This window comes from Podarcis tiliguerta (genome assembly GCF_965153285.1).
Source record: "Podarcis tiliguerta genome assembly, chromosome: 3".
Lineage (NCBI taxonomy): Eukaryota > Metazoa > Chordata > Lepidosauria > Squamata > Lacertidae > Podarcis > Podarcis tiliguerta.
The window spans coordinates 78,309,634-78,333,536 of record NC_139536.1 but is presented as its reverse complement, the minus strand read 5'-3'; the positions used below and the strand labels follow the sequence as shown (position 1 = coordinate 78,333,536).

Below are 23,903 nucleotides of genomic sequence, written 5' to 3'. Positions count from 1 at the left end.
AGCAACACTCTAATTTAGCTGATTGGTGTTCAGGGCTGGTGAACAGAGCCCTTGGTGCTAATGTTGGCCTCTGTAAACGGGAAGGGTTTGTTCCATGAGATTATGTGACATCGGAGCTGTCAGTTCTGGGGCATTAATTGACATCGTGTATCAGGTTAGGTTAATAATCTCCAGCTTGGTTCTGCTTGAGCAGGCCTGCATGCCGGCAGATAGAGATCAGTGATGAAAAACTAGCCTCCAAGGGAGGATGATCACACACGGCGCGGCCAACGACTTGGCCATTGTACCTCGAGACCTACAGGCACAGAATCTGTTAACCATTCTGTGTTGCCTCTGGAAAGCTGCAGTCTTCGGGAACTGGGGTATCATCAGCCAGTCTCACTCCCCCGGGGATGCCTGCGGCAATCAAAGCTGCTCCAGATGACAGAGGAATGGATCATGCAAACCAGGAAAGGATATTACCAGAGTGGGGGACAAACCATAGGGATATACCTGTTTGTTTCAGCAAGAAGTCCCAAGAGTCTAGGAAGAATTTTCCCCATACCAAGCAAGTTGGGAATTACCTAGTGGGCAAAATGATCAACAAGGGCTCCTTTGCCAAAGTGATGGAGGGCTTTCACATCCCCACTGGGGAGAAGGTAAATGGAGAGTGGCTAGAACAGACTGAGGAACGTTTGCCACTAATCTCATGGTGATGTATGCTGAAGAAGTTTAGGGCTTTGTTTCTTCATCTGCAAGTGCAACCTGGTGCTTTATTTAGCTGAAGCAGCAATGCCCATAATAGTAATATATTTACCTGCTGTCATGCTCTGGAATATTGCACCAGATCTAGTATGTTAATATTACTGTGTTAGGTATGTTGTGTGCTGTGTATAATTAGATGTCTTTCCTAACTCTTATGAATCACTGTGTTCCTATTTGTGATACCAATGAAACTTGTTTGATTCCTGTTTGATTCTGAGTATCTGAAGTGGCTGTGCACCTACATTTTTGTAAATGTGTTGATGGATACACTGCTTATCTTCCTTGAGAAACTCAACATTCAAGTTATCTAACAGAAGTGTAGAATTTGGCCGTATGTCTGTACATGCAGACTTTCCACTGTGTTGTACAAGGAACACTTTTGCTGGAACAAATTATTAGATCATTATATCATTATCTAATTTTAGCATATATTAACTGAAATCAAAAACTTACAAAGCCACCGACATTGAAAATTATGACTTATTGCATGCAAACAACTAGCAGAAAAACTGCATCTTGATCCCATCAGTGGTAAATAATATATATAAAAAATACATTTTTGTCTTTGACACTGTGCTGCTAAAGAAAAGTGGGTTGTCTGTATTATAAAAAAACAGCATTTTTGTTATTTAGGTAGCCATAAAAGTCATAGACAAGAAAAAAGCCAAGCAAGACTCCTATGTTTTAAAAAATATGAAGCGGGAACCTAGGATACATCAGATGATTAAACATCCCAATATTGTTCAGCTCTATGAAACATTGGAGACGGAAAACTCCTATTACATGGTGATGGAACTGTGCCTAGGGGGAGACCTCATGGACAGAATCTGTGAGAAAAAGAAACTGGAAGAAAGGGAAGTCAAGAAATATACCAGGCAGATAATGTCCGCAGTAGAACATTTGCATCATCATGGGATTGTCCACAGGTACAGCAGATTTCCTTCCCTCAGATTTATATTTCAGGGGGCATGATAAAACTCATTTCATGAAAGTATCTGAAGTCTTCCATTCAAATTAGTGAGATTATTAAGTGCTTAACTTTGATCAATTATGCCATATGTATATACCAGGCATGTCCAAAGTCCGTTTTAGGGTGAAATCCTAAAAAACCCCTCAGCAACTTCAGTCCTTAAAAAAGCCTAACAACTCACACATGTTCACTTCATCAAATCTGGCCCTCTTTGAAAAAGGTTTGGGCACCCCGGTATATACAGTGTTACCTCGGTTTATGAACTTAATCCGTTCCAGAAGTCCGTTCTTAAACTGAAACTGTTCTTAAACCGAGGTGCCTGCCGCCGGTGCCCTTCCACTGTTTGACTTCCATTTGTAGACCGGGGTAAAGTTCGCTAATCAGAACACTACTTCCAGTTTTGCAGAGTTCGTACACCAAATAGTTCCTAAACAGGGCTGTTCTTAAACCGAGGTACCACTGTATTTCAGAAATATAAAATTATTTACTCACATAGAGCATCCATGCAGCCTTAAGGCAGTGAAACCATTAGGGTGAAGTGAATATCTCAAGGGACACCTTGTCATTTAATTTGTTATTTCATCCTTACTGTTGGGGAGAGAGAGAGAGAGAGAGAGAACCAACATTTGGATTTCCTGCTTCAGGTAATGAAATGTCTCAGGCTAGCTCAGTGTACACACACAGTGTTAAAGTAAACAAGTATGGTTTTGAGTGCAAACTGGGATTTATTAGGAGAATGAGCAAAAATGTCCATCATTTTGACAAGTGGGTCATTATACGTGAATCACAGGGTCAGCGCCTCTGTTAGGCAGTGTGAGGTAGTTACCTCAGACAACCGATTTTGGCTGCCGTGAAAGGGAAGCAAATTTCTGGTTGTTGTTGCTATTATCATTATTATTATTGCTGCTGCTGCTGCTGCTACTTCTACTACCACTAGCACAAACATTTTGCCTCAGGTGCTAAACTGGAGTTGAGAGATAGAAGGGCTTAATTTGTTCAAGTCACTAGCAATTTGTAGTTTGAGGGGGTTTCTCCCCCCCACCCCCACCTTCCTGAAACTCCCACTTTCTCTTCCCCCTGGAACATGAGCTTTGTAGTCTAATTCTGGCCTCATAGAGAAAGCCATCATCAGTCCCTGTTCGGCATACTTGTGCCAGCCCAGGTGCTGATCCCAGGCCTGCTTCCCACTGCCCCATAATATGTCACTCTGTGGTAATTTTTTCTTGGTGGGTGGGTGGGGGGGGAGGGAGGGAGGCTTCAGGTTTCTGGACTTCAGTGCCAAGGTCCAGCATTGGCTGCATACTTTGCTGGAAAATATTGTTATAAGGCAACGAGTCTCTGGGGCGCTCTAGTGCAATTAAGTTATTACACTCAGAAAGGTTAGTTTAACATTATTTGCAGAGAAAAATATTATGCGCTAGATCTAGATTTGCTCTGCATTTCCACCAATTCACCTCCTGTCCACATCCCCTAGTGCCAACCTAGGGTTGCCATATTTCAAAAAGTGAAAATTCCAAAATTGTTGAGCTTTTCCGCTAAAAACGACACTGCCAACATGGGTTGCCATACGTCTGGAGTGCCCAAGGGAATTGCATGCTGAACTGACTAAAATCACCTCCGCACCATTCCTCCGGTAGGAAGTGCCCAATGAATGGAATTTTACTCACAGAAACTCTGGACCCAACCCTGTATTTCAAGACAACACATTTACTTTCTCTCCTGCTTTGTTTAGAGATCTGAAGATTGAAAATTTTCTTCTGGATGAAAACAACAACATCAGAATCGTTGGTAGGTGTACTGTATGGCAGACATACAACTCTCTTCTGCAGAAATTGTTTTTTGTTGCCTTGCACTTATACATAATAACTAGTGGCCAAATAAACAGCTATGGTGTCTGTGGGTTGTGATGGCCAGAGTGGAGAACCTAAAGCTGGGGGCTGGGAGTGGCCCCACAGGCCTCTCTGCTAGGACCTCAGAACTCTTCCCAGCCATGCCCACTCCCCTGGCCACCCCCTTCTCTCCCCAGACCACATCTTTCACACCTGCCATTTGCCTGGCTGCAATGTGTTTTTGAACTGTGCTTCTTCCTTGCCTGGGTGGAGAGATATGGGTGGCTGTCATAGAAACCTCTGACTTTTGCATGGCTGGAATATAGCTTACTATGCAATGATATGAGTCACAGGTCTTGTTTCACCCACTCTTTTTGGGGGGCCTCTAAACACTTCCACTTTTGCCTCTGCCCCCACCCAATGCCACCACTGTCGTGTGGCCCCTGGAAAGCTTCCCACAAGGGTATGCAGGCTTGCGGATGAAAAAAAATCACCACTCCTGCTGCAGAGGACACTCAAAGTGAGATAAATGTGTGCCCTGGGGACAGAAGGACCTAGGAGTGGAAGGACATCTCTCCCACCACCACAACAATACACTCCAGAAAGAATCCATAATAAACAGATTAATTTGCTCAATATGCTTCTGAACATCTGAAAGTTTTCTGGACTCCAGGCTGGGCTTAGATCAGGCCCTGGCGCAAGGTAATGGCCTCATCACTGCACACCATGATGAGAAGCCAAAGGCCCTGGTGCGGCCTTCCCTTCCCCACCCCCTGTTTATACATTACTCATTTCCCCTGGTACCCAGGGAGGATTCTGCCACACTCTCTTTCTGCTTGTTTAAGTTAATTGAGCAGACTAGGCTCATACCCAAAATAACACATTTTATATTAACAAAAGTCTTCAAGCAAAAGTCCACCTCAGTCTATAGAAATTCCAGAGGAGTTGGGTTAGACTTCATGTTTCACAGAAGACACCCTACAAAAATGAAACTGGTGACCAAGTGTTGTTGCTGGGCAGCCCACACTGCTTAGCCCTATTCTTTCATGTTTTTATAAACAATCATTCCCCTCTTTTTCTCCTCACATGTTTTGAATGGTAAGATGCTGTCCACGTTGACTTTTGAAGAGTCATCATTTGGAAAGGTGCACACTTGCCACTGACCTTATTACCTGCCACCCTCATATAGTGGACACTGGGCTGCTGCACCCTGGACTTTGTTCCAAGGTCCATCTCTAGTGATATCCAGGAGAAAGTGGGGAGTGATATAATATGAAAACAGGCTGCACCAATCTCATTTAGATTAGAATGTTGCTTGCTTTGGTTAACTGGTCAATCTAAACTCTAAAGATATCCCCAAGATGTATGTTTGTGTGTGAAAATGTATAATTTTCTATGTGTTTGTTTCTTCAGATTTTGGACTGAGCAACATCATGAAGTTTGAGGGCCTTTCTCAAGAACTGCTAAACACTCAATGTGGGAGTCCAGCCTATGCAGCCCCAGAACTCCTGGCTCATAAAAAATATGGACCCAAAGTCGATGTCTGGTCCATGTAAGTAGATTGTGAATATTTTATTGCTCCTACAGCACTTTAGTAGAGTTCTAGTCATGTGGTGTTGCTGCCAGCAAATGATGGGCTTGTGATTTTGAACAATTCCTCTGGCAGCCCCTTCTTCCCCCACAAATAAAGTATTCAAGAAATTTACGGGCACATTATATACTCAAACATGTACTTTATCTGGACCTGTAAGAAAAAGTATTCTGTACAGTGCCCTGGAATTTTATAATGAAGAGTGGGGTATAGATATCTTAAATAAATAAGCAAACAAACTCAGATATTTATAAACCAAACTATTTATTTTTACTTTCAGGTAGGTAGCTATGTTGGTCTGACGCAGTCAAAATAAATTAAAAAATTGTCCAGTAGCACCTTAGAGACCACTATGTTTGTTCTGGGTATAAGCTTTTATGTGCATGCACACTTCTTCAGGAATTTCTTTTTACATTGCTGATAATATCTAGTCACATCCAGTCTCCAAGAATTACATTTATCAATTATATCCCAGCAATGTTCAGGAGAATGGGGACCTCAAAGATGATAATTGTAATTTTAAATGTGTGTGAGAGAGAGACAGAAAAACTTAGTTGGAGCTTTAGACATCAGTATACTAAATGAAGTTAAATGCACCTCAAGAATGGCAAGTGGGTTTCTTGATTTTTACAATGAGAGTAAAAACAAGAGTACTTTGATCTCTAGACTCACATAGCATTAGGTTTTTACACTGCAATCATTGTATATGTTAAATTACTTGGTGTTGGTGATATATGAAAGTGAGTGCCTTTAGGACTACCAAGGCCTCTTTTCAACACCCTACCAGAATGTGGAATTCCTAAAGCATGGAAAATTTGAGGGTGAGAGAGGCATTAGTATACAAGATGTTAATAGGGAGCAACAATAAGTTGTGAGGTTGACTTGTGACTGGAAACAGACAAGACATGAAGCAGGGGGATTTATTGACTGTCACATGCTACAGCTCTTCCATCCCTCTGAAACTGAGGGCATGAAAACTGGAATAAAACAGGTGTTCTGTAAATGCAGCTGATGGTGGATGAAAGCTAATCACATTACAGTCCTCCAAAGCGTCTTAAATCTGATGCTACAGTTTCCTTTAGGCTTGGAACCTAAGTTAAGTTAATGTGAGGAAATTAGGGAATTATTTTTTTTCGACTGCACCCCCTTGAGGGCTCTCTGGATGGCCAGAGGCTCCTGTACAGCTTGGGATGAGGTAAGACTGCTGGGAAAGGGGAGGAAATATATTCTACAATTGACAACTGGCAGATTCCATTCTAAGAGTCACTAAATGCACAGCTTGCTTCTAAATAAAAAGGTAAAGGTACCCCTGCCCATACGGGCCAGTCTTGACAGACTCTAGGGTTGTGCGCCCATCTCACTCAAAGAGGCCAGGGGCCAGCGCTGTCCGAAGACACTTCCGGGTCACGTGGCCACGTGACATCGCTGCTCTGGCAAGCCAGAGCCACACACGGAAACGCCGTTTACCTTCCCGCTAGTAAGCGGTCCCTATTTATCTACTTGCACCCGAGAGTGCTTTCGAACTGCTAGGTTGGCAGGCGCTGGGACCGAACAACGGGAGTGCACCCCGCCGCGGGGATTCGAACCGCCGACCTTTCGATCGGCAAGCCCTAGGCGCTGAGGCTTTAACCCACAGCACCACCCGTGTCCCTTGCTTCTAAATAGCTTGCACCTATTTTGCAGAAAAAGAACAATTGTGTGGAAAGGGCCTAGAGTAAATTCTCGTAGATTGCTTGCTTATTCTATTGTGTATGGATGTGAGCAGAAACCATCAAGTTTGGTTGATAGTAGCAACTTGGTTGACAAAGTATATAATGCTAACACACATCAATCTATCACTGTATTCCCAAGCATCACACATGCATTTTATAAAGCTCTTATTGCTCCACTGATGTGACTGTTACTATCTTTCTCCCTGGCAGAGGAGTTAGCATGTTTGCCATGCTAACCGGCACGTTGCCCTTCACTGTGGAACCATTTAATATCAAGCAGTTGCACCTCAAGATGGTGAACGGTGAAATGAATCCCATTCCACCTGACATTTCCACTGGTAAACCATACCTGGCTTTGTATTATACACATGGAGTTTGATCCAGCCAAAGTAAGCACTTTTGAGTTCCTTTGACTTCAGGGTCAGCCCAAGACGTTTTGTTGCCAGAGGCAGAGCTGTGGATGCCACCCCCTCCCACCCCCTAGCCACAGATTAAGGGACATACTACCCAAGGCCCACTAAGTTATTTTGGCACCTGAGCAGAAAAACTCATAAGCACAAACACCTTTCCCTGGTGGTCAAATTACAACCATAGTATAATAAATTGCAGGCATTTGTTGCCTTTTCAGGACACCCAAAATAATCTGCCTGAACCACCCACTAAACTCTGTCTAATGGTAGAACCAGCCCTGCTTGTCTTCCTTGGAAGAGATGTAGGTACATGCTTAACACTCCCGTTGAACTCTCTGAGCTTAACTTTGGCTGGATTGTCCTCACAATGTTTAATGTTCATAGAAAATGTGACACAAATAAGTTGTGATTTCATCTGCCATCAATCTTGTTAAGGAGTAACAACATCTATGAAGCACTTGTTTGTGATTGTGAAAGAAAATGCTGATGCAGTTTCTCCTCCTTTTTGGCAATGTATTAATGACAGTGATTATGAAATCATTGTGACTAGGTGAATGAGACAATTCAGAAACAACTTCTGCAATGAGAGACAAGTTGTGCTGGTCACTATGTAGCTTGATGAGAACAGGAAAGCCATTTATGCACAACTTCCATTCAAAAAAGATTCGGGTTGGTTTTTGTTACAAAACCAAAGTTTTTTAAAAAAATGTTTGTTGCTTTATTATGTTTCTGTAAAAGCTGGAAGTCGCCCAGAGTGGCTGGCGCAACCTAGTCAGATGGGTGGGGTACAAATAATGACAGCTCCCACATCAAATGGGGGCACCTTTTGCATGGTTGTGTGCAGCCCCCGAATCCCAGTACAACTCCTGGTAGTTCGGGCTGGCTTCATCCTCCCCAGGCTGGATACCTGGAGGTCTCTGCCTACCTCAGCCAATTGCCCAATCCTGCCTGGGGAGGCGTTGCCAGGGAATTGGCCAGGTAAGGGGAGGGACCGTCCTGCCCACACAACAGAAGGTGAATCTTACCTTCGAAGTAGCAGTCAGCTCCTACTACTGTGTTCACAGCAATTCTGCATGCATCTCAATCTGGCTAACCCAACATGTAGTGAGGTCACCCATCATGACTTGAAAACAGGGCAGTGACCTGCCAAGGCAGCTTTATGCTTCTGCTCCTCCTATACCTATTGAATTACCAAGCAGCTCAGGTCAAATAGAGTACCACTGTTATTGGAAGTGTTGTCTGCCACCCTGCAACATTATAGTTGTCAGATCCAGACAAGGCCAAACTTGGACAGCTCTACCCAAATTTAGGCTGGGAGTGGAATGTGCTTCCCTACCCCAGGGTTCTTGAAGTAATTTGCTGAAGGTAGACTTAAGGAAGATCTAAAATCCAGGCCTGAAGGCACTGGCAGAATTCACTGCTCTTTTGACCAGATGAAGGTCATGTTCATAATGTGTGTGCCAAACATAGTCAATCTAGAGGCTCCATACTGCCTGTTAACTGTGGAATTTTATTGTTCACCCTTCTATGTCCTTATGCGTCTGAAAGAAGATCTGATATTTCAACAAATGTTCTACTGGGATTCTCATTTGGTTAAACAGGCTGCAGAGCTCTTGATTTAAGCTTTGGAGTCCCTACAACAGCTTAGGTAAATTAGGTGGGTTGCAAAAGCACCCCATGATTCATTCTGGTTATACTGTGGTGTCAGTGTTTAGAACTTCAAAGCTTACTATTTTAAGCATTAAAAATTAGGCCACCTACAATGGCTTCTAAAAGGAACTTCAGTATATATAAAGTACAAATGGAAGTATAAAGCTTGTTGTGTAATGCATGAATTCATGAGTCTGAATGATGCTCATGGGCCACTGGTGGTCCACAGACCACACTTTGGGAACCCTTGAACCACCCCTTTCTAGCACTGACTCTCCAGGTTTTTAGGTAGGGAGTCTCTTTCCCAGTCATACAAGGAGATGCTGGGAATTGAACTTGGGACATTAAACACCTGTTTATCAAATAGTTAACAAAATTAAATCCTCTGAGGGCATGTCTCTGCTGATGTGAACTTAGGAAGTACGAGTTCTAAGGCCAGAGAAAGACAAACTGTAATGCAGGCTATTGCTAGAGCTAACATTGTTTTGTTGGAATTTCTGCCCAGGAGCTGTTCATTTCATGCACTCTTTACTTGAACCTGATCCAGCTAAGAGACCTGCTATTAAAGAGGCAATGAAAGACAAATGGCTGAATGACAGTAATATCAGGAAACCACTGAATCCATGTACATATAAAAATAGGTAATTCTTTTCGAATTTTGTCTTCTTTGTTCATTTTCGCCTTCTGAATAGCATTTCCTAGGCTTAAGGCCAATGCAATTAATTCTCGTCCTTCCTTTAAAACAAAACAAAACTGGAACTGGATCATTTTAATGGGGCACATATCAAGTCCAATCCAAGCCTGTTGAAGGCACTTTCTGGTTACTCTTAAAACCTTTAAAGACTGGCAGAATTTGAATAAATTGGTTCTGTCCTCCTTTATTTCGAATAGCGTTCTTAGACAACATTGTCCTATAGGAGAAATGCCCCACCCCTTCACTGACTGAGGCCAACAGCCATTGTTTGTGTTGTTCCACTTCAGATTGCTGGTGGGGACTCTATACATGACTAACAGTGGGTTACCTGCATTTCAGAGAGAGACACTCCCAGCCCTTCCTGGCGATGCCAGGGATTGATCTAAGGACCTTCTGCATGCAAAGCAGATGCTCTGCCACTGAGTTACACAGTTGTTCTCAAAAAAAAAATTACATTGATGTAGTGTTACTGGCTGAACATATAACTGAGTGGCAGTAATTATACAAGTAACATAATATGTACGTTTACCCAGTGTGGTGTAGTGGTTCAGAGTGATAGACTCGTAATCTGGAGAACCGGGTTCGCGTCTCCGCTCCTCCACATGCAGCTGCTGGGTGACCTTGGGCTAGTCACACTTCTCTGAAGTCTCTCAGCCTCACTCACCTCACAGAGTGTTTGTTGTGGGGGAAGAAGGGAAAGGAGAATGTTAGCCGCTTTGAGACTCCTTAGGGTACTGATAAAGGGGATTATCAAATCCAAACTCCTCCTCCTCCTCTTCTTCTTCTTACCCGTAGACCTCTACTGAGATCCAACCCATTACCATTGTTGCTCTACTACAGCAATAAGATTGGAGAAATGGTGGGTGAGGCAGGGGTTAGGCGCTTATAGGCAGGTTGGGGGACTCAAGGGAGATTTGGAGGTGTTCAGATAAATTTTGAAACTGGGATCAGGAAGAAAACAAGGGTTCTTTTGTTGTGGAGGGGAATAACTTTGTTGAGTGAGCTCAGTTCCAGACTGAGCCCAAGGGTTCCCTCCATCCCTGTTACCAAAGCATCTTGTTTTTCAGACTTCGCCCCGATGAGCTGAATCCTGTTGTTTTGAGTTACATGACGGAAACACTGGAGCTCAATCTTTCGGATGTTGTCAATGTTTTGATAAACAACAAGCCATCTTATATAATGGCAACATACTACTTGCTATTGAAGAAATTAATTAGATATCAGAAAGAACACGGAACAATGAAGGTGAGGTGTGAATCAGTGAATGCATGATGCCTGTACCTTGCCTGCAGTTCTGAAAACATGGGGCCTGCATCGTTTATTGAACTCCGTGGAAGCCAGTTCTCAGTGGATTTTTAGTCATTGTATTTCTAGCTAGCTGTAAGTCAGGTTATTAATTTCTAGATCTTCCTTCCTTGGGTTTACTAGATCTTCCTTCCCTGGTTTAGATTCTGCATCCCAAGAAGGGGGTGGGGGTGGCAAAACCATTGGGGAGTTATGCTTGCAATGCACATTTGGTGGTCCTCGATCCCAGAGAGTAAATATGGCTGCATTTTATCATTCCTTTTCCTGGTGTTGAAGGGTTGGTGCTTGGGCAATGGGGAGCGCTAAGGATGCTGCAAGCCAAACATCTCTAATAGAGGGCAATGAGATATTGAGGATACTGCACCTGCCCAGCTTGGCCCTACATTGATGGAGTGGGCAACATTTGGCAGGAGCAGAGGATGGATATTCTGGCTTGTTAATAGACATGGTCTCTCTGCAGTTTCTAAGGGAGTTGTCTGTCAGATGACAGAGGTGTGGGGTGGAAATCTGAGTTGTCCTAGGGAATAATCATGGTTCTTAGACTGAATGCTACTTTAACTTAGAGCAGGAGTGGGAAACCTTTTTGGACCAGTGGCCCAGATCAATATTGCATGGTTTATAAAAGATTTTAAGTAAAAAAACAAAAAACAATAAATTCCCCATCCTCAAGGGCCAACTTTGACAGGTAGGTTGGACCACCCACCAGTCAGTTATCCAACATTATAATGATATCAGGTGATCAAAAACTTAGTGCCCAGTCACCAAGCATAAGACTTGCAAATCCTCTTGTGCAGTGTTTTCTGAGCACACAAAAAACAGCTGTTTGTCAGACACTTGGGAAATACTGCACAAGGGGCTTTGCAAGCCCTGTTCTTTGGTACTTGGGAAGTGCTGAGCACCAAGACTGCAAACACGCCACACATTTAAAGCACATCATTTCTGCCAAAGAATCCTGGGGATTGTAGCTTACCCCCTCACAGAGTTAAAGTTCCCAGAATTCTACGTAGAAAACAATGTTCTTTAAATGCCTATGCGTGTTCATTGGTATCATTTTTGTTTAAAGCAAGTAGCTTTCCCACTTGGAAAGTAAAGAATTGCTTAAAATGACCTGGAGCAGATTAACTTGTGTTTGCTAGTAGCTAGAAAAGCTTTCATGCTTGACACAAAATTTGTTTTTGTGTATGTTATGCAAGCTTCTGCCTTGCCTTGGCAATTTACCTTGCTGTTACGTTATCATTTTTGTTGGGTTATGTTGATGTTAGTTGTATGTTTTAGTGCTGCTTTTGGACATTTTAAGCTCTTTTGAGCTCTGCTTGTTGAAGTGAAATAATGAATAAAACAATAATATCTCAGTGTCAGGGAAGGTATGAAGCAGATCACACTGGAAACCTCAAACATTTTAAGGATTTCTCATTGTTTTCTGTGAGAGGTTGCAAGGCCATATAGTACATGTTTCGTTTTAGCCTTGAGTTTTTAATGCAGAGATTCAGGGCTTATTAAACAAATAAACAGGCAGGGGGACATCTTGGTACTTACTTAGAGCCAAATTACTTTAGGCATCTTTATGTTTTCCCTCACTGGTAACCATCACTCTTAAGAGGCTAGCAGCTCAGTCATAAACATCTTGCTCTGTTTAGACAGGAAGCCAAAATCTAACTTTAAAAGTGTAAATGGTTTGGAAATATTTGACCAAAACCAACATTTCTTAGAATACACATTAGAATGTCCAATCCAGGGCGAAAGCTTGTTTTGATAAGTTTGACTCATGAAGTTATGGCTCTGTGCAAATTTTCAGTATATTGCTTTGGCATACTTAATTATTTTGGAACCTTCCCGGAAAGTTCAGGTGCCTCTAAAGTTCAGTTGGGGGCAAGGGTGGTTCAATTTCTCTTGGTCTGAAGCCCTGGAAAGCCACTGCCAATTGGTAGACAATACTGAGCTGGAAGAACCAATGGCCAAAACATAGTTTCTTGTCTTCATAAAGTCAGCTCACAAGAGTAGTTCCAGAAACAGCTCTTGTCACAAAAGGAGTAATGTGAGCAACTTTCCCTAAAGAGTTCTGGGAACTGTAAGTTGCTAAGGGTACTCAGAATTGTAGCTCTGTTAGTTCCCGTGATTCTTTGGGGAAAGTCTTGTGGTTTAAAGGTGAATGAAATATGCTTTAAGTTATGGTTTGTGTGCAGCCTCTCCAAAGATTTTAGACTCTTTTCATTATTTTTACTGCCTAATGGTTACATATGCTCAGGTGGAGAGTGGTTCAAAAATTAGATGGGCCTTGTTAGGGTTTTAATTCTTGCTCATAGGAACTTTCAGGCATTTTGTAATGAAGCTGTTTCAAAGACTCACTTGATATTTGCCTGTTCTCCTGTATTCCAACACAAGCAGGGGATCATGTAGTGACAGACGGGGGAATTGCAGGGGGCAGGGTTAGACAACCCTCATGGTCCCTTCCAATGCTACAATTCTATGATTTCTCTACATGCGATTTTGCTCATGGACACATTATAGGATGGAGGTGGTTGCAGCAAGCACATGTTTATTTCACACCAGGATGTACGGCATCATGGGTTTTGTAGTCTTAAGGCTAGATTAACATTTTGCATGAAAAGTTCATTCTGCAACTGATACTGTAGGATTTCACGATATAACAGTGCCATCACATTGGTTGATATAAACCCCGTTGCAGAGTTTAGCACAATTGCAGAAGATGATTTGGCAAAAAAGGTGAAAGGCTGTGAAAGTGTTCACCAATATAATAATACCTAATTTTCATTCATGTGAATGTGTAAACGTGACAACCACGAAAACACCTTGGTACCAGATGAATGCAAGACAGATTTGTTGGAAACATGGCAGATATCAGTAAGACCACCTTAATTTTTGCAAGAGATATTGCAAATGCCAGTATTCTGTTGTCTTTAAATGTTGACAACAAGCCAGATATCACTTTTGCTTCATCCTCTTGACATTCTGCCATGCCTAGAGTGAGGTGCAGACACAATGAACCCATTGATATTTGAACACTTGCAACAAATAATTTACAACAAAGTGCTATTGAATAAATAAGTGAAAGCTTCAAATAAGCTAAAAAACTTTCCAATAAATTCCTATGCTGAAGTCATATTTTCCCTCTAGATTGGATTTCATAAATGCTTTGCAAACAGCTATGCATCCTATATAAAAAGGAGAGCATTTTTTTTAAAAAAATATCATTGGGATTTATTTTCTGACATGGATAGCGGAGAAAGCCAGATACTTTCACTAGCCTCCTGTTTGGGTTGTAAAATAAAATGCAATATGAATTTAAACAAGGCGCATCTTAATGCTCCAATGGGGACAATATGGAGCAACTTAAGAATCCCTTGACCTGCATTTGAATCAGATAGAAAAAAACAGAACCTTGGAAGTTCAAGGCTGAAATCTTCTACTATCCTCATGTTCTCTGTATCGCTACCCCAGCAGATCTGTTCCCTGTGGTCCTTTAACTAGTGCTTAGTGAGGACTTCATGAGTGCTTTCAACTCCATTTGTGCACTAACCAAAAAGTCAAAAGGTCTTCTCTTCATAAATTCTTCTGATATTAACTCTAAACAGTTCCCTTGTGGATTTCATCTGTCATTCCAAGTTGTACTTCTTTTACATTGCCATAAATACTTTCTCTCTCACGTCGGCTTTTAGGCTCATCAAGAAAGCCATCCAGCTAACTTTATTTTCCCCTTGACTTTTGTTTATCCAAGATATATGGACAACTCTTACAATAAATTCTCAGGATAGCAGCAAGTTCGCACATCTATTGTTCCTCACTCAGCGAATGCAAAATCTGATGGCTAAGACTGAATGTATGAAATGGTCATCAGTGATAAAAACCGCAGGCAGAACTTTTGTACAACTTCACATCGCTTTAGGCATAATACAGTTCAGCAGAGGGCAGCAGCATTCACTGATCTTCAGCATTAGAGCTGGCTCTGCCATTAGGTAGAATGGGGCAACCATCTCAGACAGCAACAGTGATGAGGTGCTGAAGGACAGGGATTTATGTTCCATGCAGCCTACTGCCCACAATTATTAAGGACCATGGTGTCCTACTGCCAGTGTCAAAGTAAGAGTCAACTGTCAGTCCAGTGGACTTATATATGCTGAATTGGGTTGTCCCATCGTCTCCTTTGACTCAGAGAGCAACATGTCTTGGAGTGGCTGTTCTCAACATTATTGAACTGTTTGGGGCAGTGGAGGGGGAGAATGGAAAAGTTTCTTTTGGGGCATTTTATGTACTATTGCATCAAGCCATTAACCATTTGCACATTTAAAACAAAACAAAACCCAACAGCATCCATTCCTTCCTGATTGCTTCTCCATAAGGCTGTATGCACAAGCTGCTGAGTTGAGACCCTGGGGAATGGTGGGTTCGGGGGAAAGAGACCATTTGGTCTATGGTTTGAGCATATAATAACAATCCTGGCACAACTGCAATGGCTGCCGATTAGTTTTCAGGCCCAATTCAAAGTGCTGGTGTTGACCTATAAAGCCTTACATGGCTCAGGACCTCAATACCTTAAGGATCACCTCTCCCCCTACAAACAGACCCAGACCTTGTGCTTGTCATCTGAGGCCCTTCTCTATGTCCTCTCTCCCAGAGAGGTTCAAAGGGTGGCAACAACAGAATGGGCCTTTTCTGTGGTGGCTCCCCGATTGTGGAATGCTCTCCTTAGAGAGGCTTGCCTGGTGCCATCATTACATGTCTTTAGATGCCATTTTACTATTAGACTGTCTCTCAGTATGCTTTTTACTATGCTTTTATTATGTTTTATCATTGATGTTTTGCAATGTGTTTCTAATGTTGTACAGCTTTTGGTGAAGGATGGTATATAAATTGAAATAATAATGATAATAATAATGCTGCATATGAGCATTGCTGAGGAACAATACTGTACTGACATAATATAGCAGTCAGCTTCTGCATAAATTTTTTAAAACTAGTAAAATAATTGTCCTAAAAACAATTTCAAAAACACCACACACACTATAAATGCCTGTGCAGACATGTTGGGGGTTAGGTGTTGCTCAACACCAGTGATGTCACAAGAACTAGCTAGTAGGTACCTATGAAAGTGATGTACTGTAAATACACTATACAGAACACTACAGGTTCTAATAGATAGGCTAACTGAGTGGTGTGTGTGACATTTTCTCATTGCCAAAAAAAAATGCTGTTTGTGTATTGAGAGAAAGTGATTTCCCACAGTAGACACAAGGAAAGAGATTTGATTCCCCACCCCTCATCAACTAAGTCATAACTGTGCTTTGGTTGTCCAATAAAACTCTTTTCTGGAAAGACCCTAAAGGTTCGATTTATTAAAGTTTAACTTCTCACTTTCTAAAATCCTGACTGCAAACAGCTGGTCACAAAAGATTTAGTTTTAGGCATGATAGTAATTTTGTTTGGTGGGAAAACCTACTGGAAATTTGGCTTTTAAATGACTACAGGCAACCGAAACCCTTTTTCCACGATCAGGCTTGAGCCATAAATTATTGAATAAGCATAAAACATGGCCTGTCCTTTTACACACTGTGATTTCTCCAAGCAACCTGTTTGCATTTTATGTGTTTTGTTGTAGAAAAGAGAGCCTAATGATTACAATTTGCCATCCAAAACTTTATAGTTAAGCCTTGCAGAAATAGTGTTCCTGCCAAAAAGCTTCCTGCCCAGGTGCTTAACCAATTAGCTCTTAAGAGGCCTGGCTATAAAAACGAGCCATGGCAAGTTTTCTGATGTACTGTATATAACGTGACAGTTTGCAAAATCTAAGATGAAAATTTGTTTTCTTAACCAGGAGTGTGCAAAATCCTGAGAGACGCTTTGATTGCTTTGGCTAAAATACTTATGTCATCTCTTATTCCCCACTGATGCAGTGCGGTTTGAGCAGTACAGTTGTTGTTGGTTTTTTCAAACAAAACTTACCCAAATTGTTCAAGGACAGAAAGTCCTTGAAGATAACAGATATAACTGCATTCTTCAAGTTTTGAAAATATTTGATAGGGGCAGATGAACCCACAGGAGTTTCAGATTCCAAGAGACTCAGTCTTTTAATGTACTCTACTAAGGCTCAAAATTCATTCAAGCATTGGGAGAGCCAGTCAGCCTATAAATTTTACTTGCTTCGAATAAAGATTTCTATAGGATAGATTAACAAGGAAAACCTTTCCTGTAAAAACAGTGGCTGTCAAGGTTTAATACTGTACTATATTGGATTCAGTGTCCAACTATCTATTAAGACATGTCAAAGGTGCTATCTTTGGCTTTTTTACTCAGAAGATTTGTTTATGTATTTAGTTATAGGCTGTTTTTCTACACTGCCCTTCATCCACAAGGATCTGGCAGGTGGTGCACAAAAGCACATAAAATAGCAAATAAAATCAAAACATCAATTAAAAATACCATTCAACCATTTGCAAAAGTTCAACCCTTGGGACCAAATCCAACCGTCAGTCCTCACCCGAATGCCTACATGAAAAGGTGTGTCCAACAAGGTGTCATGGACTGGCTGGATGCAGAAGAGTGGTAGGAAGCCCCAGCTGGGGAACCCTTGAGGGAAGAAGGCTCAGAGGCGGGGGGTTGGTGATGGGACAATGATGAGTGACCAGAGGGAGAAGAGGGAACAGAGTGGGAGAAGGAAGTGTTGGAAGCTGAAGAGGTAGCAGGATTTCATGAGCAGGAGGAAACTGTGGCAGAGATTTGGACAGACTCAGAGACAGGAGAGGAGGGGGGCCAGGAGACAGGCTGCTGAAGAATCCAGGGAGTCTCCTACTCTTGCTGTGATCAGTTCCCCTCCCACCCGGTCTCCCAGAACACAGAGAGGAATGAATACGGCGGAGCAAAGAGAGACAAGATGAAGTTGCCTTAGATTGCTAAGGTAGGACCTGAGTGGGGAGGAGCCTCCTTGGGGCTACACCTACTGGGAAGTGTTGCTGCAATCACTAGGCTCGCACTGCTTTGGTTTCTTTGACTAACGGGTTAACTTCACTGACACCGGGTGTTTTGTTACTGACCTGCCCCTGACTCCGGCTCCTGACACACGGCATGTAGTTAAGTGGTAGAGGACATGTTTTGCATGCAGAAGATCCCAGCTTCATCCCATGGTACCTGCAGTTGTAAGTGGTGTGAAAAACATGTGCCAAAGAGCCTGGAGAGCTGCTGCCAGTCGCAGTAGACAATACTCTGCTCAGTGGACTAGTGGTCTGGCTCAGTATAAGACGGGTTTCCTGTATTTGGGTTATGGCTCTACCAGCAGATACCAAGTGCAGCTGGAGAAAAGGAATTTCTCATAACAGCCCTTGTTTTTATACTGTTGGTTTTATTGCACATAGATTATTTATTGCAAAAAATGTAAACATCCCATTCCATAGTCTTTGCAGTCACAATACCAGTCTCCACAGATTTAGAGTTAGCCAGTTTAGCTGCAGACTAAGTTTGTTGAACCTAGTTCCCTCTGAAACCAAAGGGACTTAACTTGATCACGACTAGCTTTTCACATTGGCCCCTCTTCTTAACCTACCGTAGTCTAGTCTACATCCCACCTAGATACCTGAACTTACCACGTTGCAGTTTCTTATCACTTCAGCTTTTCCATGTATGGTAGTATTACCGGTGTCTGATATGTCTACAGAAGGAAAGTACCTCAGAAAAGTTTGATGTTAAACTTCCTGGGACCCTAAGCCAAGATGCAGATGATATGCCAGCTTCTCAAAAGACAGAACAGGTTACAACAGAAAACTTGAAAAGCTGTGAGAATAAAGTGTTTCCTTCTGTCCTGAACTCAGAAATGCCATATGCTATCCAGGAAGATGAAATTGCCATCACTCTGGAAAACCAAGGATTTTTACCAGAAGGTAATATGTGCTGCTTATCTTCATAATCTAGAATGCGGTTAACTGTACAAAGGCTGGGGTGAGTGGGACTTTAAATGAAATTAAGGTAACCAAGGGAGATAAGTTACATGAGGAGTGGGGAATTTCAGGCCCAGGCTTCTATGTGGCTCTCAGAATTCTCCCCAGGCCATACCCTTCAATGACCCTGCTCCACACCCTGAATGTTTTTGCCTGGCTAGAATGTTTCCTTGAACTCTGGTAATGTCTTTCTTGTTTGAATGGAGGATAGAGAGGGGAGTGTGTATTTAGAAACTAGCATCCAATAAAAAGGTAAAGTTTGCATTTGGTGCTCTACACACCTTCCCCTCTGGCCCCACACTGTACTGGCATGTGGCCCTCAGAAAGGAATGAGGCCCTCAAAGTAAAAAAAAGGTTTCTTACCCCAAAGTTACATGGTAGGCAGCACTGTTACTGCTGCTGTTGTAGGGGCACTCCATGCAAAAAAAAACCCTGGGAATTGCAGGTAATGCCCTCCATGAGCAAGTGGCTAGCTAAAGCGTATCCGTGTGCACTAATAGCAAAACTGATTCATTGTGTCGGAATGAAAGAAGGAAAACAAAGATGAAACAATTCCCCTCCCTTTTTCCAGTACTTTCTTTAGAGGCACAAAAAGCAAACAAAATATAGTTTGGGTTTCTATCAATCTGGTTTTGTGCTTTATAGATATTATATTTGAAAAGTAGATATGTAAAGCATATATGTTTTATCTATGTCATTCTAATAATTTTTTCTTTCTTTCTTTTTCTTTTTTGGAAAATTAATTGTTTTTAACCTTACATCAGAGCACCTTAGCTTACTGTTTTAAAGGGAAAGGATAGGCCAGTATGAGCAAGAGGAAGGAGAGGATTTTTTTATAGTTCCTCTTTTAGCCTTTTGCCCCCTTGCCCACCTTTCACACTGTTCCAGAGTGTCCCCTAACTTTCCAGAACACATTTGGAATACCAAGAGAAGGAGAAATCAGCAAACATTACCTTCCTTCTTCCTGCAGTAGAAGTGTCCCGTGAGTGGAGATACTCTCACAGGAACCCTCAATCCAACTCATTGTCATTTCTCATCTACCCAGATGTGTTGTGACTCATGGCCAGTCATGACATAAAATTTATATCTGAACTTGATGAGCAGATTATATAACTGGGCATCTCATGCAGTCTGGAAGGTGCATATGTATACAATTCAGCACGTGTCTTTTTAAAGATTGGAAGTGGCAACTATGAAAGGTTTTAGCTCCCACTTTTAAATATCTTAAAGGGACATACATTGCACCCTTAATGCTTGTAAGAGGGAGTATTTCATTGCAAAACAAGTCAGAGTGTATTATTCTCTGCAAAATATAAAGTGCAAGTTTGTATTTACTAGCATTACCCAATGGTTTCATGTAGATGTTGAATGACATGGGGGGCAATATGGAGCTAAACAGCATTCGCCCAACACTTAGTGTACCCTTTCTTATTTTACCAATTTTTTTACCTATTATTATCATTTTGAAAGAGCAATGTCCAAAAATCGTATCATCATATCAAATGTCAATCACAAATTTGAAGTATAACACATAGTGATATCTCTACTCTTTACTGCAACTATAATTTCTACATAAACTGATTTCATATACTCTATATTCCATTTAGTTTCCAAGTTTGCAGACAGAGAATTGGTTCATTTTGAACCTCCTAAATCTCCAAATAAATATTTTTCATGTGAGCCATTAAATCAGACACAACTGGACCCGCAGGAAAATATAGAAGATATTAAAGGTTTTTCAGAAGAGAGAAAATCATATTTATCTGAGAAGCCACCTTCTGCTTTAGGAAATAACCCAGCATATTCTATGAACCACCAGGCTCAGAGGTCCTTAATGTCATGTGCAAGTAGACTAACACCAAGGTCAGCAATTGAAAACAGACTGGTAGACCAAAGTCCTATGGTTTGCCCAGACACAAGAGTCAAGGATCTTCTGAAAGCAATGGATGAGAATCTTCCATCTCTACCATGGCAATACCAGGAAAAAGAAAGCTCAGCTCTCTTGATTATGGAATCACCACACCTATCACCTTTACCAAGACTGAGACAAGTTGCCCTGAGGGACCCCATCACTAAAAAGATTTCATTGATGGGACTATCACAGCAACAACCCAATGGCTCATCTCCATTTTTTGTCAACGGGTCAAGACCGCCAATTTTCCCCATGACCCCACAACAAACACTTATGGTAAGAAGCTTGAGGCAATCCAAAGAAAAGTCAAAAGACTTCTTCAACAGTGGCAAGGTTAAGAGAAACTTTGTACAACTCAAACACACACCTAAGGATGTGGACTTGAATCTTCCAGTATTATCTCCACCATATCAAACAAGGTCAGGGAAAAAACCTGAGATTTTAAGACTGGATTTTGCATAATGTTTGCAAGGCAATATACTAAATGAGTAGCAGTGATTGTGTGTGTGTGTGCGCGCACGCGCAAATGCGCGCGTACACACAAAAAAGTGAAGAGACAAAATATTTGGCAAATAGCTAAGAAGATTGTGACAGGAGAAGGGAAATGGAGTGGGAGTAACTGGTAACACAAAGTACAGAACAATGGGTCCAAGTTAGTTGTGCACATTATAACCAAAGAATAAAACTCCCAGCCCCCCAAGACAAAGGGTTGGATCTCATAACTTAAATCTCGTTGATTTCAATGGAACAAAATGCAACTAACATCCACAAAGGAGGAAATGAATATTTATTAGCTGGCAGTTTTTTTGTTTCTATTCCTATTTTCACAGAACTCATTTGTGAATACTGTGCCAAATAGTTAAATGTGGTTATTTTATTTTTTAATTAATGTTTACACAACTGTAGGTACTTGAAATTCACTGTTTCTTTTTTTCTTTGTTATTATGAGAATCCATATTCATGATGAAAAGCAAAAATGTGTCCTGTGGACTAACAATTTATTGGTGAGCACTTTCTGGTACACCTAAGTCATATGCCTGAATACTTCCCAACAGAGAACTTGTATTGTAATCATGAGCCCATGGCAGATATTTTTTAATAGCAAGAATGCAATACCACTGCTCATGTTCCTCCTATGCCATGTGGATCTACCCCTTATCAGTTTGGATGAATCCCAGAGTTGGAGTTGGGAGCCTGGGTATAAAATCTTAGCTCATATTGGAGAACTCATGAATTGACTTCAACTGCAACTCCCTGGCCAACATTACCCCAAACAATACCATTTAAAGAGATGTTAACCTTTTATACTGTAAACTTCAAGAGATGGAAAGGCAAAGCACTGGAAACATGAGAGTGGGTGTATGGTACAAGAATGGTTTAACTATGTTTGGAATAATTCACTAGTTGACAACTGTCTAAACAAATTTGAATACTGAGATGGCTAGACTAGGGAGATGATTTTGTATGGTGTGGCTTTATTTAATGAAGAAAGAAACCAAGTGAACTGGCACACATGACACAGTTTTTTGGAATGATGATGAACAAAGTTTCATAAGCAAATTATTTGTAACCACCTCTGTCAAATCCGAATATATAATACACCATATGTTGCACTGTTGTTGTTTTTTTGTAAAAATAAAATAGTTTTTAAAAATTAAAAAATGAAAGTTCTACTCATTGTGACATCTGCTAAGACTCTGGCACTTCATGCACTAGTGATGTCCATATTCTGTCACCTCTCCCCTTTACTCATAAACACGGAGACTCGTAGATTTCAAACCTTTCCTGATCCAGGACCCATTTTTTACTTCAAATGTCAACATGGATGTCACCCCCAATTTTCCCACCCCACCCCCAAAATAATATACTGTGTCTTTTGCTCCATAAGATGCACCTGACCATAAGACGCACCCAGTTTTTAGAGGAGGAAAAAAAAATCTGAATCAAAGGTTGTACTAAACAATTTAATAAACTACCGGTATATCAGAATATTTCAACCATGTAAAGTGAACAGCAGTCAACAGTGGCATTAAGAACCATCATCACTGTCATTAACAAATGAAGAGAGACTTTATCCCCTAGTAAGGGGCAGGCAATGGAAATATATGAGCTTCCCACATTGAGTCCCTTAGATCTAAGGACTGTATGGTTTGGCCTTACACAATTGTTTTAATAAAGGCAAAAGAAGTGGGACTTTCTTTCTTTTTGTTCATTGCAGAGAGCTCTGGGGGCTTTTATATGGGGGAGGAATGAGGGAGAAATCTGATTCAATTCTCATTTCAAGTCAAACCTAACTAATTCATACCTTCGTACACAACACAAGGACCAAACCACAGCCACCCTTCAAATTTCACATTTCTGCAAAGGAAGGCACTACTGTCCCAGCAAGACCAGTGGTGGAGGGATGGTCTTGCATGGTGGCATGTCGTCAGTGGGGACATGGGACGTTGCCCACGTGAGCGTTGTCCCAAGGGGGTGGCGCACGCGTGCATGTCCATCCCAATGGGGTGGCCGAGCACGGGGGCGGAGGAGTTACACAGCTCCCGCTGTGCTTGCTTTACACCCATGTAAGCGGCTCCTTTCCCGCTTTAAAGCGAGCCGCAGAGGAGGGACAGACAGGAGGCATGGCTCCCGTCCGTCCCTCCTCCGCGCAGCATTCGCTTCATAAGATGCGCAGACATTTCCCCTTACTTTTTAGGAGGAAAAAGGTGCATCTTATGGAGCGTAAAATACAGTATGTCGTTTTTCTGTTTCTGATGACCAGATGCAAGGTTGTTGTTTTTCAGGTGTAGCCTGCCATGCAGAGGTGAAAACAATTCACTTATCAAAACATATTTGCTTATACATCATAATTCTGTCCTCCTTTGCATTGGATCATATTCTCTCTCTCTCTCTCTCTCTCTCTCTCTCTCTCCTCTCTCTCTCTCATTCTCTCTCTCCTCTGCTCAGGTAGGGATGGGTGAGAAACCTATTTGTTTCACATTTTTATGTGGATCTCACTGATTTGCACTTCCCAAAGCGATATGCAATCCAAAACAAAGGTATCCTTCAAAATTTGAAGCACATGCCTCTAACACCCCCCAAAAAAACAATTTAAGAAACCTATATTGGAGGAAGTGCACGCAAATATTATTACATAAGTT

The 23,903-nt window shown here is 41.7% G+C and overlaps 1 protein-coding gene across 1 annotated transcript; it reads left to right on the top strand.

The window, feature by feature from the left end:
• Nucleotides 1–221: 221 nt before the first annotated feature.
• LOC310673807 (hormonally up-regulated neu tumor-associated kinase-like) lies at nt 222–22,422 on the top strand. Its single transcript, XM_083432371.1, has 9 exons — nt 222–638; nt 1,378–1,670; nt 3,447–3,502; nt 4,957–5,095; nt 7,057–7,184; nt 9,412–9,547; nt 10,668–10,845; nt 18,569–18,791; nt 20,456–22,422. Exons 1-9 carry the CDS (start codon nt 393–395, stop codon nt 21,220–21,222), a joined length of 2,166 nt encoding a protein of 721 aa, XP_083288497.1. The 5' UTR covers nt 222–392; the 3' UTR covers nt 21,223–22,422.
• The last annotated feature ends 1,481 nt before the right edge of the window (nt 22,423–23,903 follow it).

Bases quoted from the DNA above. Each gene is read 5' to 3' on its own strand.
- LOC310673807 (XM_083432371.1), top strand. From the start codon at position 393: ATGCCTGCGGCAATCAAAGCTGCTCCAGATGACAGAGGAATGGATCAT. The intron at 639-1,377 runs GTAAATGGAGAG...TTTGTTATTTAG, and splicing joins ACATCCCCACTGGGGAGAAG to GTAGCCATAAAAGTCATAGA. The intron at 10,846-18,568 runs GTGAGGTGTGAA...ATATGTCTACAG, and splicing joins AAGAACACGGAACAATGAAG to AAGGAAAGTACCTCAGAAAA.